A 12,754-nucleotide genomic window follows, 5' to 3' on the forward strand; every position below is an offset into this window, starting at 1 on the left:
TTTTCATTCTTTCAACTTTGAAAAGCCACCATGTTTTTATTGAAATGATCCAATGTTAGAAGACATTTAATGGACTTCAACTTAGTGTCTGTTCAAAAACCAAGAAAAACAAAAATCAATCATCCATTAAAAACACTCCAATAAGTAACAAGTATGACCCCATACATTGTCAAATAAATATTTGTGCATCCACTGCTCTCCTCTCCACCATTTCCACTTATAAATTAAGGCAGAAAGCAGTTTATTCTGACAGCCCCTAAACAAATTCACTCGCATCTTTCATGCAACTGGTCTGCTGGGGAAAAAAAAGAAAAACTAAGCAGAAACATGTAACTTCAGTAGAAAAAAAGAAATTATAAAAAAGATGACAGTCAAAGACTACAAGAAATTTCTCTTACCTGCTTTGAGCAAGTCACTAAATATTGCACAAAGTTAAGGATTGTGACACAAAAATAACACGGAAATACTAAATTAAAAAGCACTTTTAAGACCAAAAACTCAAGCTTGTAATGGGAATACTCCTCTAAGAGGGGGCACCACTGATGAAATAGGCATTTAATGAAAGCGTGGGGGGGAATTATTGCTGGAAAGTAACTGGTTTTCAAAGTAAATACTAAAATGTGAGCAGGTATTGTTCCTAAGAATCATTTGCTACTTGCAGCTCTAATCACTAACAAGACGATCGTACCAAATTCATCACTATAAAAACAATAAGCTGATATGCTAATGATCTTTTCTAAATGGAGTCTGATATAATTAGTGTTTCACTGTCCTCACCAGTTAAACGTAAATCCCATTAGACAAAGATCAGAACTACGGGCTTCGATCTATAAGCGTTATATGTTTAACATTATTTGTAGTGTTGAGATATCAAATACTGCTGATGCAGAACAAATCTAGCTTCACTATGCATTAACTACACTCAAGACTCTACAAATCAGATTTAACCCAAATGTAATCGCCCTCCCTAAACAGCTGGGTATATCAAAAAGAAAAGCAGATTTACTAAAGCCAAAAAAAAAAAAAAAAAAAAAAAAGATCCTGATATTAAAATCACAACTGCTTAAAAGACAAACTGTGATGTCTCCATCACAGATGTCCTGAAAACGAGGGGCACTTTGATGTTTGTCATTAATCTGGTTCAGCTTTAGAAAGCACAAATTACTTCTTGAGTCTTTTGTTTTCTTTTTACAAGTTTGGTACATTTGGAACAGTGTGTTTCATTAAGAGCTTGATTTGTCAGTTAGTGTATTATCTAAACTATAAGAAAAAAAGCTTGAGTTGTCCATAATTTTTAATACTTTAGTGTCAACACAGAGCTTCAATATGTTAATTATGCTGGTCTTTAGTGGTTCAAAATTATCCGGCCATTATAGAAATGTTGCTTCATGAGAAGTTTGCTGAACAATCCCTTTCCTTCAAGTGTCTGTTTTCAGTTTAAATAATCTTATTTCAACTAACATTGGTCCAGTATTGTTAATTTTCCAAAGATATAAACCTGCCTCTGAAGTTTAAAAGCTTCTAAGGGAAACACTTTATGTAACGGTCCCTTTTGGCTTGACCAGAGATGATTTTCTTTTTCCTTTTAAATCAGGACTGCAGATTTGCTACTAAAAAAATAATAGAACAAAACTTCAAACCAAATCTAACACTAAATTTAAAAAAAGAAACAAACCAAACAAAACTTTCAGCAAAACAAAATAAAATTTAATGGTTTATGTTCAAAGTGAAACAACCAAAACAAAAGAAAGAAAGAAAGAAAGAAAATAAAGCAAATCTAAACCGAAATCATTAACAAAGGCCATTAATTTCTCTCCAAACTTGAGATAATCACTCGATGAAAACAAGTTTGTAACTTACGTCATAACAAAGAAAAATCTATGCCGCTAGAAAGAAAAAAAATCCAAACAAAAATAAAACTGATTAACTCAAAATAAAACAAAACAAAAAAAAAAAACAGCCAACTGAGCCAGAGTGATGTTGCCCACAGTCAGCGTCAGATATAAACCTTAGTACCTCTTCAAAACAAAACAAAACAAAAAAAAACCCAAACAAAAAAAAAAAAAAGGTAAATTTACCTCGTGAAAATCTACTCAGAAACTCTTCTGGGGTTTAAGGATCAAATCTCTTCCTGCCTTTGGTCCATCTTATTTTCCTACTCATTGACTGGGGGTCTTTTTTTTTTTCCTTTTTTTTATATAAACAAGACTCCTCTGAAATACAACTTATTATAAAAAAGACACTTTACACAGGGATAACAAAAACAAAAAACAGTTCCCTCCAAAGTTTGTTGTGTTTAAAACTGGTAGGAGGGCGAGCAAAACTCATAGATTAAAAAGACTGATATTCATAGCAACCTAAAACAGATTGGTTAAAAGTGCTTTGCTCACAGACTGACTCGAGACAGTGAGTGGTATTTGTAGGTGTGTGTCCCCACTGGATTATAATTTAAGGCATCTATTTCTACATATGACGATGATCCAGGACAGAGCGCTGCTTTTTTTTTTTCTTCCAAAAAACGAAACAACCACTGGCTCCTTGAAAAATATAATACCACTGAAAAGTTGACACTTGGAGAACAATTTGCAGGGTTTTACTTTAGCTCTGTAGTTTCAGTGCGCTGCTAAGAACTATGTGCCAAAGCAGCACAGGCCTGCCTCCTTTATCAAGTCCTCACAGTTAAACATGCAAACACATACGGACAGTATTTTAGCTTTTTAGGTCAAAACTTATCTCGGGAGTATGTTGAGATTTTGCCCTCTCCATCCTCCCCCTAAAAATGAAAACTACTGAGTGTCCTCGAACATGAGTATGAAGAAAAGAAAAAAAAAAAAAACTCACAAAAAACAAAAACACAAAAACAAAAAAGGAGAAAAGTCAAAACGAACTGTGCCTACACTCTTTTAGACAAGTACAAAGGTGCAGAAGAGTGAACATCTCATAACTCTGAATACACTAAAACCCAAACTGATTGGCCAGACTTTTCAAACATGTATTTCTGCTGTCTGCAATAAAAGCCCGGTGCAGGTTATTCCCCTCTCTCCTCTACACCTGATTGTCCAGCTCCCTCTCTACTTGTGGCCCTTGCTGGTCTTAAAGGACACTTGCAGTATCTTGTCTCCGAGCCGATAGCCGTTGAGGCTGGCGATGGCCATGGCCGCTTCCTCGTAGTTCGTCATGGTGACGAAGCCGAAACCCTTGCACTTGTTGGTGTTGAAGTCTCGGATCACCTTGACGTTTGTGACGGCGCCGAAGGGGCCGAACATCTGCCAGAGGATGCTCTCGTCGGCGTCCTGGCCCAGGTTGTAGATGAAGATGCACCAGCCGGAGGTGGAGTTCCCGGGGACGCCGACGCTTCCCATGCTTCCCATGTGATCAACACCCATGGGGGAGAACCTGGAAAAGAGAAAGGATTAGTATAAGTATCAACTGAACAGCAAAACTGAAACAAACCTCTGTGACCACAACAGTTTCTTTGACAGCCCATTGACCAAATAATTTACTTGTGTGATGTGCATTTTTATCAACCAGAAACAACACTAAGAAACAAAACCAGCAGTGAAGTCATCAAGAAAACAAACTGGATGCTTCTCAACATGTTTGCTTGATGAGCATCGTCTTTTTTCTTTTCTTCACTATCAAAAGTGTCCCTCTCTTATACTAAACCCTGATCGCCTTTTCAGCAAAGAAGTCCTCTCATTTGTTTATTGTATCCAAACGAATCAGACCTTTTTTCACAGCATGTTGACATGTCATAGCAGAAGCACATGCAGAGCAACTAATATTATTGATATGCAATAATTCATGTTATTAATTAAACTTGTGTGTAAGTGAAAGGGGCCTTTTCAACTTCAGTTTCATTCGTAATTTTCTCCTCATGTGTTCCCCCAGTTTGGGAACCACTGATTTAATTTAAGTCAACATACTGCACGCTTCCTTGTGTCACCTATATTGACTATAGATGAATGTGTAGTGTATAGGGCTTCAACTAACAATTATTTTCATATCAATTAATCTGCTGATTATTTTCTCGATTAATTGTTTGGACTATAAAGTGTTAGAAAATAGTGAAAAATGACAGTTTTCAAAAAGTCATAGGCGACGTCTTCAGATTTTTTTTTGTCTCACCAACAGTTCAAAACCAAAAGGTAATACGTTTACAATCAACTAATTGTTGCAGCTCTAATAATGTACAATAAGGGCACAACATTGATGCACACTCAGAGCTGAAGTCAACAACAACTGTGATTAGTCAGCATGGGCTGCATGTATTGGCTCATTCGAGTTTCTGATTGTTGTGAAGACATCATCAATAAAGCTCAAAGGAAGACGCTCTCTATCATTAAGTAAATTAAAGAATGTAAACACACTTAATGTGGCAAAATTAAATTAAAGTGGGACACGGCTTGATCATGTACAATACATCCATCTGGTGTTGGAGTTGTGCTACTGATGCATTAAATCCAACACTGAACTATGAATCACAATCTGCACCATAGTTATCTACAGCGGGACTCCTGTTAGACCTTTGCATCAAGTATTAATCCTGCTTAACAGTACATAAAGACAAGGTATCACTAATTGCTTAGTTAGTGCAAGAGTTGAAGTAGCAAACAAAGCAATGGCAGCCATAATTCACCGGTTCTGGCCTGGATCACTACAGCATTGACTGATCAGATTGCTTTTCTAAAACTAGTTCTTGCTTAAAAAAAACAACAACTTTGAGTTATAATCAGCGTATGTAAACAATTTTTCTCACCTAAACCGCTGTGCCTGGTGGTGTAAGGGCCCTCCGAAGCGCCGGGACTGGTTGTGGTAGAGCTGAGAGATGAGCTGTGTGTTCTTCACCTGGTTTGGGTTGGCAGCAAATTTCACTGTGATTGGCTCAGAGGCCCCGGGTGGCTTTTGGCCGTTCAGGTTTTTGACGGCATCCTCTGCCTCTGCCCGCTTGTCAAACCGAATAAAAGCAACCCCACGGGACGCACCTGGATACGAGAGAGCAGCTGGTGACTGCCTATTCTGGCATGAGCAGCACGACTACATTTCAAAGTGATGTGGTTACTCAGAAGAGAATCTCTGAAGGTAAGGAAGTCATTCACCTGTCGTACCTGTGGCCTGGTCAACAAGTACACGAGAATTAATGATGCGGCCATAACGTGAAAACATGTCCTCCACGTCCTTCTGGGTCATGGACTTGGGCAGGCCGCTGATATACAGGTTAGCATCCTTTATTGTATCAGAGCTGGGTCGTGCATATGAGACCTGGCAACAGGAAGCAACAATCGCCTGATTCAACTCTTCTGACGCACGTGTGCGAAGCAAAGTGACAATAAATCTGTGTCAAAAGTACACTGAGCACTCCAATCTATCAAAACATTTTAACTATTTCTTGGATTTACAAGGGCAATTATATCAGGTGTTTTATAAACGTCATCCATCTAAAAAGTTTAGTCTAAGCATTAAAAAAAAAAACTTAGACTCTATAAAAGAAAACTGAATAAAATGATCTGGAGCTATTTTTCTTATAAGAAAACTGACATCCAAGTAGATTTTAGATATTAAGTCTTCAGTCTGTGCAAAATGAGTCAGAAGCATAAAAGAACATTACAGCAACAAAAAAATGAAATAAAACTGATCGAAAAGGAACTTTTTAGGAATTAAATACACGAAATACACTGAATCCGACAGAATAAGTCAAATAAAATAAGTAAAAGCAAAGTCAAACTCAACAGACATGTCAAATAGGGCAGTAAGTGAGCTGTAAAAGCAGTATCACTTCCTCGGGCTGACATGTACTAGCTAGTTAGCGGACAGCACAGGAGCCACAGGAGAGTTATATGACATGACATCTTTGGTTTGAGAATTGTAGAACACCTTATTGCACGTTACCTTGATAGTTTTGGACTGTAGCCTTAGTCCATTCAGTGTACTGATAGCTCTGTCTGCATCACTAGGGTTAAGATAGTTAACAAATCCGTACCCTAAACTGTGGCCTAGAGAAAAAAAAGGAAAACAATAAAATAAAACAAAAAAACGTTGTATAGTTCAAAAAAATCTGCAAACAAATAAATATTTGAAAAACAAAAACAAATCTTAACATTGCATGCTAGTCTAAACAAACAAACAAACAAAGAAACTGTCTACAGTTAATCAGGGTTGGGCTGGTTGGAATAAATAAAACTAGTCTATGGTGTTGAGAAAAACTTGGAGCAAATTTATATTGAACTCAAGCAGATCCAAATTAATCTGGAAATTTCTCAAAATAAAAATTACATTAATTATCACAAAGGCCAGAAAACAGCCCTTTTGTGGATATAGTGCTAACAAAGACGAAGTCATTTTAAAAATGAGTGACAGGCCAAACCATGAAGGGCACAAGTCTCAAATTCTCTAAGTCATAAAGTCTAACCCACCACTGATACAATTCAGAGGTTGCTGTGTACTTTTTTTGCTAAGTCTGTAACATGAATTCCTTGCCATTTAAGCGTCCATCTGCTCTGTCACAGGTGTTATCGCTCCGGATTGATGCGTACCTGCGACTTTGTCTCGGATCAGCTTGGCAGACTCCACCTCTCCGATGCTGCTGAAGAGGCTCCGCAGCTCGTCCTGCGTCATGCTCTGAGGCAGGTAGTTCACTATCAGGTTGGTCTTGGCGTCCTTCCCCTCGTCCCCTCCCATGTGGTCTTCATAACCGTTCGACATGTCATACACCTCCTGCAGGTCAGCCAGGTGAGCGGAAAAAAAAAACAAGGTAAGTACGCAAGGTACGCGTAACTAGAGCTGAGACAATTGCACAACTAACCTTTTTAGTCATTTTTCAAGCAAAAATGTTAAATCACATTTATTGTTTCCAGCTTCTCAAAAGTGACAGTTTTATAATTTTCTTTTTATATGTGATAATTAATTTATAACTTTGGATTTTGGATTGTTGGTGGAGTAAAATAAGCTATTTAAATATGTCACCTTTAGCTCTAGGAATCTATAATGGATTTTTATCACTACTTCCTGACATTACAGATAAAACAGTTAAATTAACTGATAAAACAATCAATAATGAAAATAATTATTAGCAGCAGCACTACTCAGATCTTTGTTGCTGTACAGATTGATGGTAAAAAATGACAAAAAGCTTCTCTAAAAAAAACACACACAACCCTAAAGGCTGCCATCACTACAACCTTACTGAAATAAATCAATTCAAAACACGATACTCTCAAATCAGATTATAGTCAGCTGTTCAGTGGACAGCAGCACAAAGTCAAAACAGAGTGAACAATCAGTGTCCCCATTGAGTTCCTATAATTTATACAGTCCAGGCATCGCTGACCTCGCCTGTACGCTGCCACCTCAGCCAACCACATTACATCACCAACGGGGATGCAGTAACACAGAAACTAGAGCACACTGCAGCTCTATAATCACAAAGCATGTTCATCTGAAAATGTCATTAAATCTTTCAGTTTGTTTAAAAAAAAAAAAAAAGTGTGTTTATGTGAGGATATTTTGTTGATGTTTATTAACGTTGGACATAAAACGCTCCGCAGATTGTTTACTTTGGAGACTGGAGTTCTTCAAGTTTTCAGTCTCTTTTTCCACCTCTGCACGTCACATTCATTCATTAAATCCAACTGTAGATCTAAACAATAACTTCATTGTTTTCTAGTGTGTGTAAAAATTGCCCTTCAAGCTTATCTTCGCGGTTCATCAGACACTGTAGAAATGGAAACAGTGATGTGCAAAAGTATCTGAGTTTAGCTCCTTTTGTTCCATAGTTCTTCAAACTTTTTGGTCTAAAAAGGGGTAAAAGTCTCCATGCAGTGTAATTAAAGTATTTCAATGAAACAGAAAAGCAGGGATTAAAAATTATAAAGCCACATAATGGTAACTATATTACATAAGCTTGTGAGTGGATTAAAGCTGTAAATAGGTCTCAACGTGGTGATTTAGACAAAGCCAACTTGAAATGTCACAATATAAAAAGGATAAACACACAAGGTTTAAATTTGTTGAGTAGGTAGATTGCCATTTTATCCCCAGATTACCGTGGTTACATGTCAGACTGCAGTCTAGTTTGATAACTGGTCTAAAAAGGAACTGATGTTAGTTCAGTTAACAATATAAAGTGCTCACAACAAGCATGGAGGATACTTCATAATACTTTTAGCAGTGTTCCTGGTGGACACGTTTGTTGGTGGCTCAAAGGGGATCGGGCTTGAAAGGGGAACCAGTGCGGCGGTCAACCTGACAGAGGTCCATTCATGCAAGAGAAGGGTTGTGATTGTGTATTCTGGTGGGTAAGATGCACTGCCTGAGAGGATGAATGAGAGTCCTGTATAAAACCGGTAAACATGGGCAAAGCTGGTGGGAGCTGGCATGTGCCTGTTTTGCTGATTTCTGGTGATGCCATTTTGCTTTTGAGGAATATTTATATTGTACACGAACTTATCGCAAGGCTGTATTCCATTTTCAGTATCATGTGAGACTTTATAGTAGATGGGGTAAAGTCTGTAGAGGCATTGCACAGCAAAATCTCTTTACTTGTACACAATTGTGATTGCTACATTTTATCTAGGATTTGTGTTATAGTCAACTAACTCAAAGCTCAAAATATCTGATGACATACAGGTAATTCCAGGCCAACTCACCCACAATTCAGAACTTTTCCCAATTTATGTCATGGATTTTCTTGAAAAATATTCATGTGAAAACTTCTATTAAATTCATTGGACCCTGCAAAATCCTGTAGCTCTCCTCCGAATACTTTTTTAGTCTTGAATTTTTGACCCTCAGAGCTAAATTTAATCATTTTTGCAATGCTACGCTTCACTAATTGCTTATTTTTCACTGAATTGGGTTGAAATTTGTCCCGAACATCCAAGAAACCCTAAGGAAAATTTACAACGTATATTCATGTAAATAGTTTTTGCAGAATGTTTTACAGTAATCAAATGAGTAAAAATAAATATTTTTACCCAAATGAAGAATCCTTAATTTTAAGAAATGAATATAGCCACTAGTTTTCAATTTCTTGCTACCAAATTTTGATTGTGTGTAGTATTAATATTCACATCTAGAAGTTATTTGATCCTGTGTAAAAATTGAGTGCCACAGATTTCGCTAAATATAGCTTCTGAACTGAAAAACCCACTTTAAGATATTTTGACTGTATATTTTCCCAAGATGGATTATTTTAATTTCCTTGAAACTTTTTTTTTTAAAAAATAGGAACTTGTCAATGTTCATTGCAGATTTTTTTTTTTTTTTTTAAAGATGTTATATTACCCCTTCATTTAATATTTTTTGAATTATTATTATTATTATTGTTATTATTATTATTATTATTATTATTATTATTATTATTATTATTATTAGTAGTAGTAGTAGTAGTAGTAGTAGTAGTAGTATATTATTATTATTATTCACTGGCTGTAATATTAGATTCAGTGGTTTCATTTCATAAGTAGATATTTGTACTATGTTGACTTCAAGGTTTTCTATCTCTGTGTAATAACTATTGAGCCTGTTTTTCCATTGGGTTCAGGAAACTTGCAAGTTACAACTTGTAATGGCTCGGTTTGTCGTTTACTAGATGTCATCTTGTTCCGTGTGTCTGGACAAAATATTAATCTTGGTTCCTTAGCTCAATACACACATATCATTTTGCAATTTCTAACTTTTCTGAACTAATTTCTGACATCATCAACTAGTAGCATTAGAAAACAATAAAGCAAGTCTGGGTTAATCCCAACTGAACGAGGTTTGGGAGGATTATTACAAAATGGATTGCAACATACCCAGAAGTATATAAAAGAGTACAAACATAATTCATTTAATCATTAAGCAGTTTGATGTGATCAAAATGAAAATTGAAAGGTCAACTTTTCCATGAGTGTAGGCTGTCTTGTGACAGTTGGCTGCTTCTTCTAAGCTTTTTCCAATAGAGCAGGGTTCCATGATCTCACTGCCACATCAAACTGCTTAATGATGAAATGAATTATTATTGCACACTTCATATACTTTTGGGTATGTTGCAATCCATTTAGCAATAATCCACCCTTAAAATACACATCCCAAGAATTTAATAGAAGTTTTCACATGAATTTTTTCTAGAAAAAATTAAGAAATTTTTTCAAGAGTTGGCTGGAATGACCCATACATTCAGTTGGTAGGATCTAATACTCACTTTCAAGTACTTAATGTGTCCTCGACGAACTGCCATGAAGACACTTCACTGCTCCTGAGGCTGGATAAGGAAAAAACAATATCAAACAACTGTGGGATGGAAGCTAAGAAAATATAAACCTGACAACACTCAACTAAATGACAAACACTTGATACATGTTTTTTTATTTTTATTTTAAATAAGTAAAAACATCATCAGAAACTACTGTAAACATTTCTCAATTCTTCAAGGCTTAATGCACAAAAGCTCAGTGACAATGTTTTAAATGGGGGGAAATTCCCGAGTAACTGTAGGCTCTCTGGGTTGAATGATGCCTTGAATGACGCAACAAAGTGGTGCACGCACAGTGGGACTTTTCTCACACAATAAGGTAAAAGCAACTGTTTAATTTATTACTGACTCTCTTGGGTAGTCAATTTGTGTGTCACTGCATGCTTACATCACTTCCTGCATGTTGCTGTGTGCAGTGCTTGAGAAAATGTCAAGTACCATCACAATGAAGCAATGGGTTCTTGGTAGCTAGTACTGGACTGTCCTGAACTGCATTTTTATAACAATTAGCTGTCTGTAATGAAATGACTTGGTGTGTTGCTTGTATGACCTGCAGTATTGACTTTTCTGACGTGTAGCTTTAGTCAGCACAGTTAAACAAGGTGGTCAGCCTCATGTGATGTGTAATTGGATGAAACAGGTGACAGGTCATTTCTTGTCACGCTGCCAGCAATGACAAGCCAGTACATCCGCTTTTTTATTTGCAGTGTACAGTTTACCAATCTTAAGACCGCATTAAATCTTACGTGTGTTCATAGTGTGAACATGGTAAATATGAACAATGGGAACCTCTCATGGAAATAAAATTACTCAAGAGGAAAATGTTGAGTCTGCTACTTGTTAGGTCGTCAAAACCTGATTTGATTTTAAGGAAATAATAAAATAAATGACATAAGTCTCTATGCACCTGTCATTAATGTCTCCAAGACGTATCCCAGACAAACAAAAGCAGTACATTTCAGCAAGATATCCATTCATTACTAAAGTATTGATCAGTAAGAATGAAGATGGAGAAAGTGTGGGTGTATTACGATATATTTTTAAGTAAGGAGCAGCAGTACTCCTAGTGGAAAACTTAATCTGCAGTCAGTTACAGGCATTTTGCATATTATCCTTGTGGAGCTGTTGTGGCAGGAGGGTTAGGTCAGTATGGACGTACAGTATTTGAATGCAAGATGGCAAAGCATGGTGTAGATATCAGCTGGTGTCCTGACAACTTCAGCTGCTCTCTCAGGATGAGCTACCTCACTCCTGTACTTGTATTCCACTAAAAGCTGAGAAAGCAGGTTAAGCTGTCAGAAAACCGGCTGAACCCTCCCCCGCCCCTCTCCCCCCCTCTTTTTTTTTTTTTTTAACAGTGCTGCAAACGAGCGACGTTGCCTCCAGAATAACGTCATAGACTGGGTAACCGTCGATAGTTAACATTACTGTAGAAAGAGATTAACGCCATCTTCTAAAAACTCAGACCCCCAAATTTTCCCATAGTTTTCCTATGGTGCATTAAACAGCACACCAATTCACGAATCGATGTCCATCTCGGAAACGTGCAGAGGCCTGACTAGCATTAGCAACCTGGCTAGCCGCATAACTTACCTCTTCCCGCACATGACTGGAAGGGTAAACAAAATGCCCAATAAATTTGGACAAAAACACAACACGCCATTACTACCATAAGCTTTCATAACGTTACATAGAGACCAGTTCGATTATTTGTTTAGGGCTAAATAGGAGTGAATATGTGGCTGGCTCTTGCAGGCAGGCTAAGGTAAAGCACCGCGCCCCCAGTTTGGAGAGCGTCGGATGAACGCATTTCAGTCCCGGCGCCGAAACCCCAGCGGCCTGCTAACAGGCCACGGAGGCTAACCAACGGCTCCAAGGGCCACAAGAGCGGCATGGCAGATATTTGAAAAACATAAAAATACTAAAATATACAACTGAGAAGCTTCAGGAAACACTTCTCGATATTTCAAGTCTTACCAGCTTTTTGGGGGTGATTTATGTTTCTGCTCTTTTCTCCTATTTGTCTTTCTTTGCAGCGTTCAATTCCCTCCAAGTCGGCCTCACGTAATGTGTAGAAACCGAGGAAGGCGTGTCGCTGCCCGGTCTGAGTAGCGCATGCGCAAGCGGGACCGCCATCTTGGACAGCTAGGTACGGCAAATCCACTTGGACAAACTACACGCAGAACTGCAGTAAAACTGGGAGTAATAATATTAATGGCAATATGTTAAGTTTAGTTATGATTGTGTGTATATTTACTAATGATTATTAGTGCGGTGCGTGGTTGTCTGTCGTAGCATAGCATTTTTTTTTAAATCCAATTCAATTCAAAGGGGCTTTATTGGCTTGAAAGTTTCAAGAACAATATTCCCAAAGCAGCAAAGTACAATTTGTCCAAATATTTAAACAGTACACAATAATAGTAATATGAACATTAAAACACCATTACGATTGATATATATTAATTATATGTATACAGTCTATCCTATGCATGTATTTTTGTGTGTGTGTGTGCCCAATCC

General features: G+C 37.3%; 1 protein-coding gene, 1 pseudogene and 3 gene segments (V, D, J or C); 2 read left to right on the forward strand and 3 right to left on the reverse strand.

Moving 5' to 3' along the window:
• Positions 1-12,754, forward strand: part of LOC122998180 — an 88,746-nt pseudogene that overhangs the window by 37,312 nt on the left and 38,680 nt on the right.
• LOC122998179 overlaps positions 1-12,754 on the reverse strand; it is a 106,236-nt gene that overhangs the window by 36,261 nt on the left and 57,221 nt on the right.
• The window catches only part of LOC122998174, a 94,726-nt gene that overhangs the window by 27,577 nt on the left and 54,395 nt on the right, over positions 1-12,754 (reverse strand).
• LOC122998178 overlaps positions 1-12,754 on the forward strand; it is a 92,577-nt gene that overhangs the window by 21,212 nt on the left and 58,611 nt on the right.
• elavl1a (ELAV like RNA binding protein 1a) overlaps positions 1-12,754 on the reverse strand; it is a 16,092-nt gene continuing 3,338 nt past the window's right edge. For 2 of the 6 annotated variants that reach the window (XM_044374903.1, XM_044374904.1), the window contains exons 3-8: positions 10,184-10,243; positions 6,534-6,726; positions 5,890-5,993; positions 5,100-5,262; positions 4,760-4,985; positions 1-3,396 (exon numbers count right to left, since the gene is read on the reverse strand). In XM_044374903.1, coding sequence (XP_044230838.1) covers positions 3,072-3,396; positions 4,760-4,985; positions 5,100-5,262; positions 5,890-5,993; positions 6,534-6,726; positions 10,184-10,219 — 1,047 coding nt within the window. In that variant the 5' untranslated portion in view covers positions 10,220-10,243 and the 3' untranslated portion in view covers positions 1-3,071. Of the gene's footprint in view, positions 3,397-4,759; positions 4,986-5,099; positions 5,263-5,889; positions 5,994-6,533; positions 6,727-10,183; positions 10,244-12,211; positions 12,565-12,754 lie in introns of those variants that run through there. The other 4 variants (XM_044374907.1, XM_044374905.1, XM_044374906.1 and 1 more) reach the window with 4 other exon arrangements.

This window comes from Thunnus albacares, chromosome 15 (assembly GCF_914725855.1).
Source record: "Thunnus albacares chromosome 15, fThuAlb1.1, whole genome shotgun sequence".
NCBI classification, from domain to species: Eukaryota; Metazoa; Chordata; class Actinopteri; order Scombriformes; family Scombridae; genus Thunnus; species Thunnus albacares.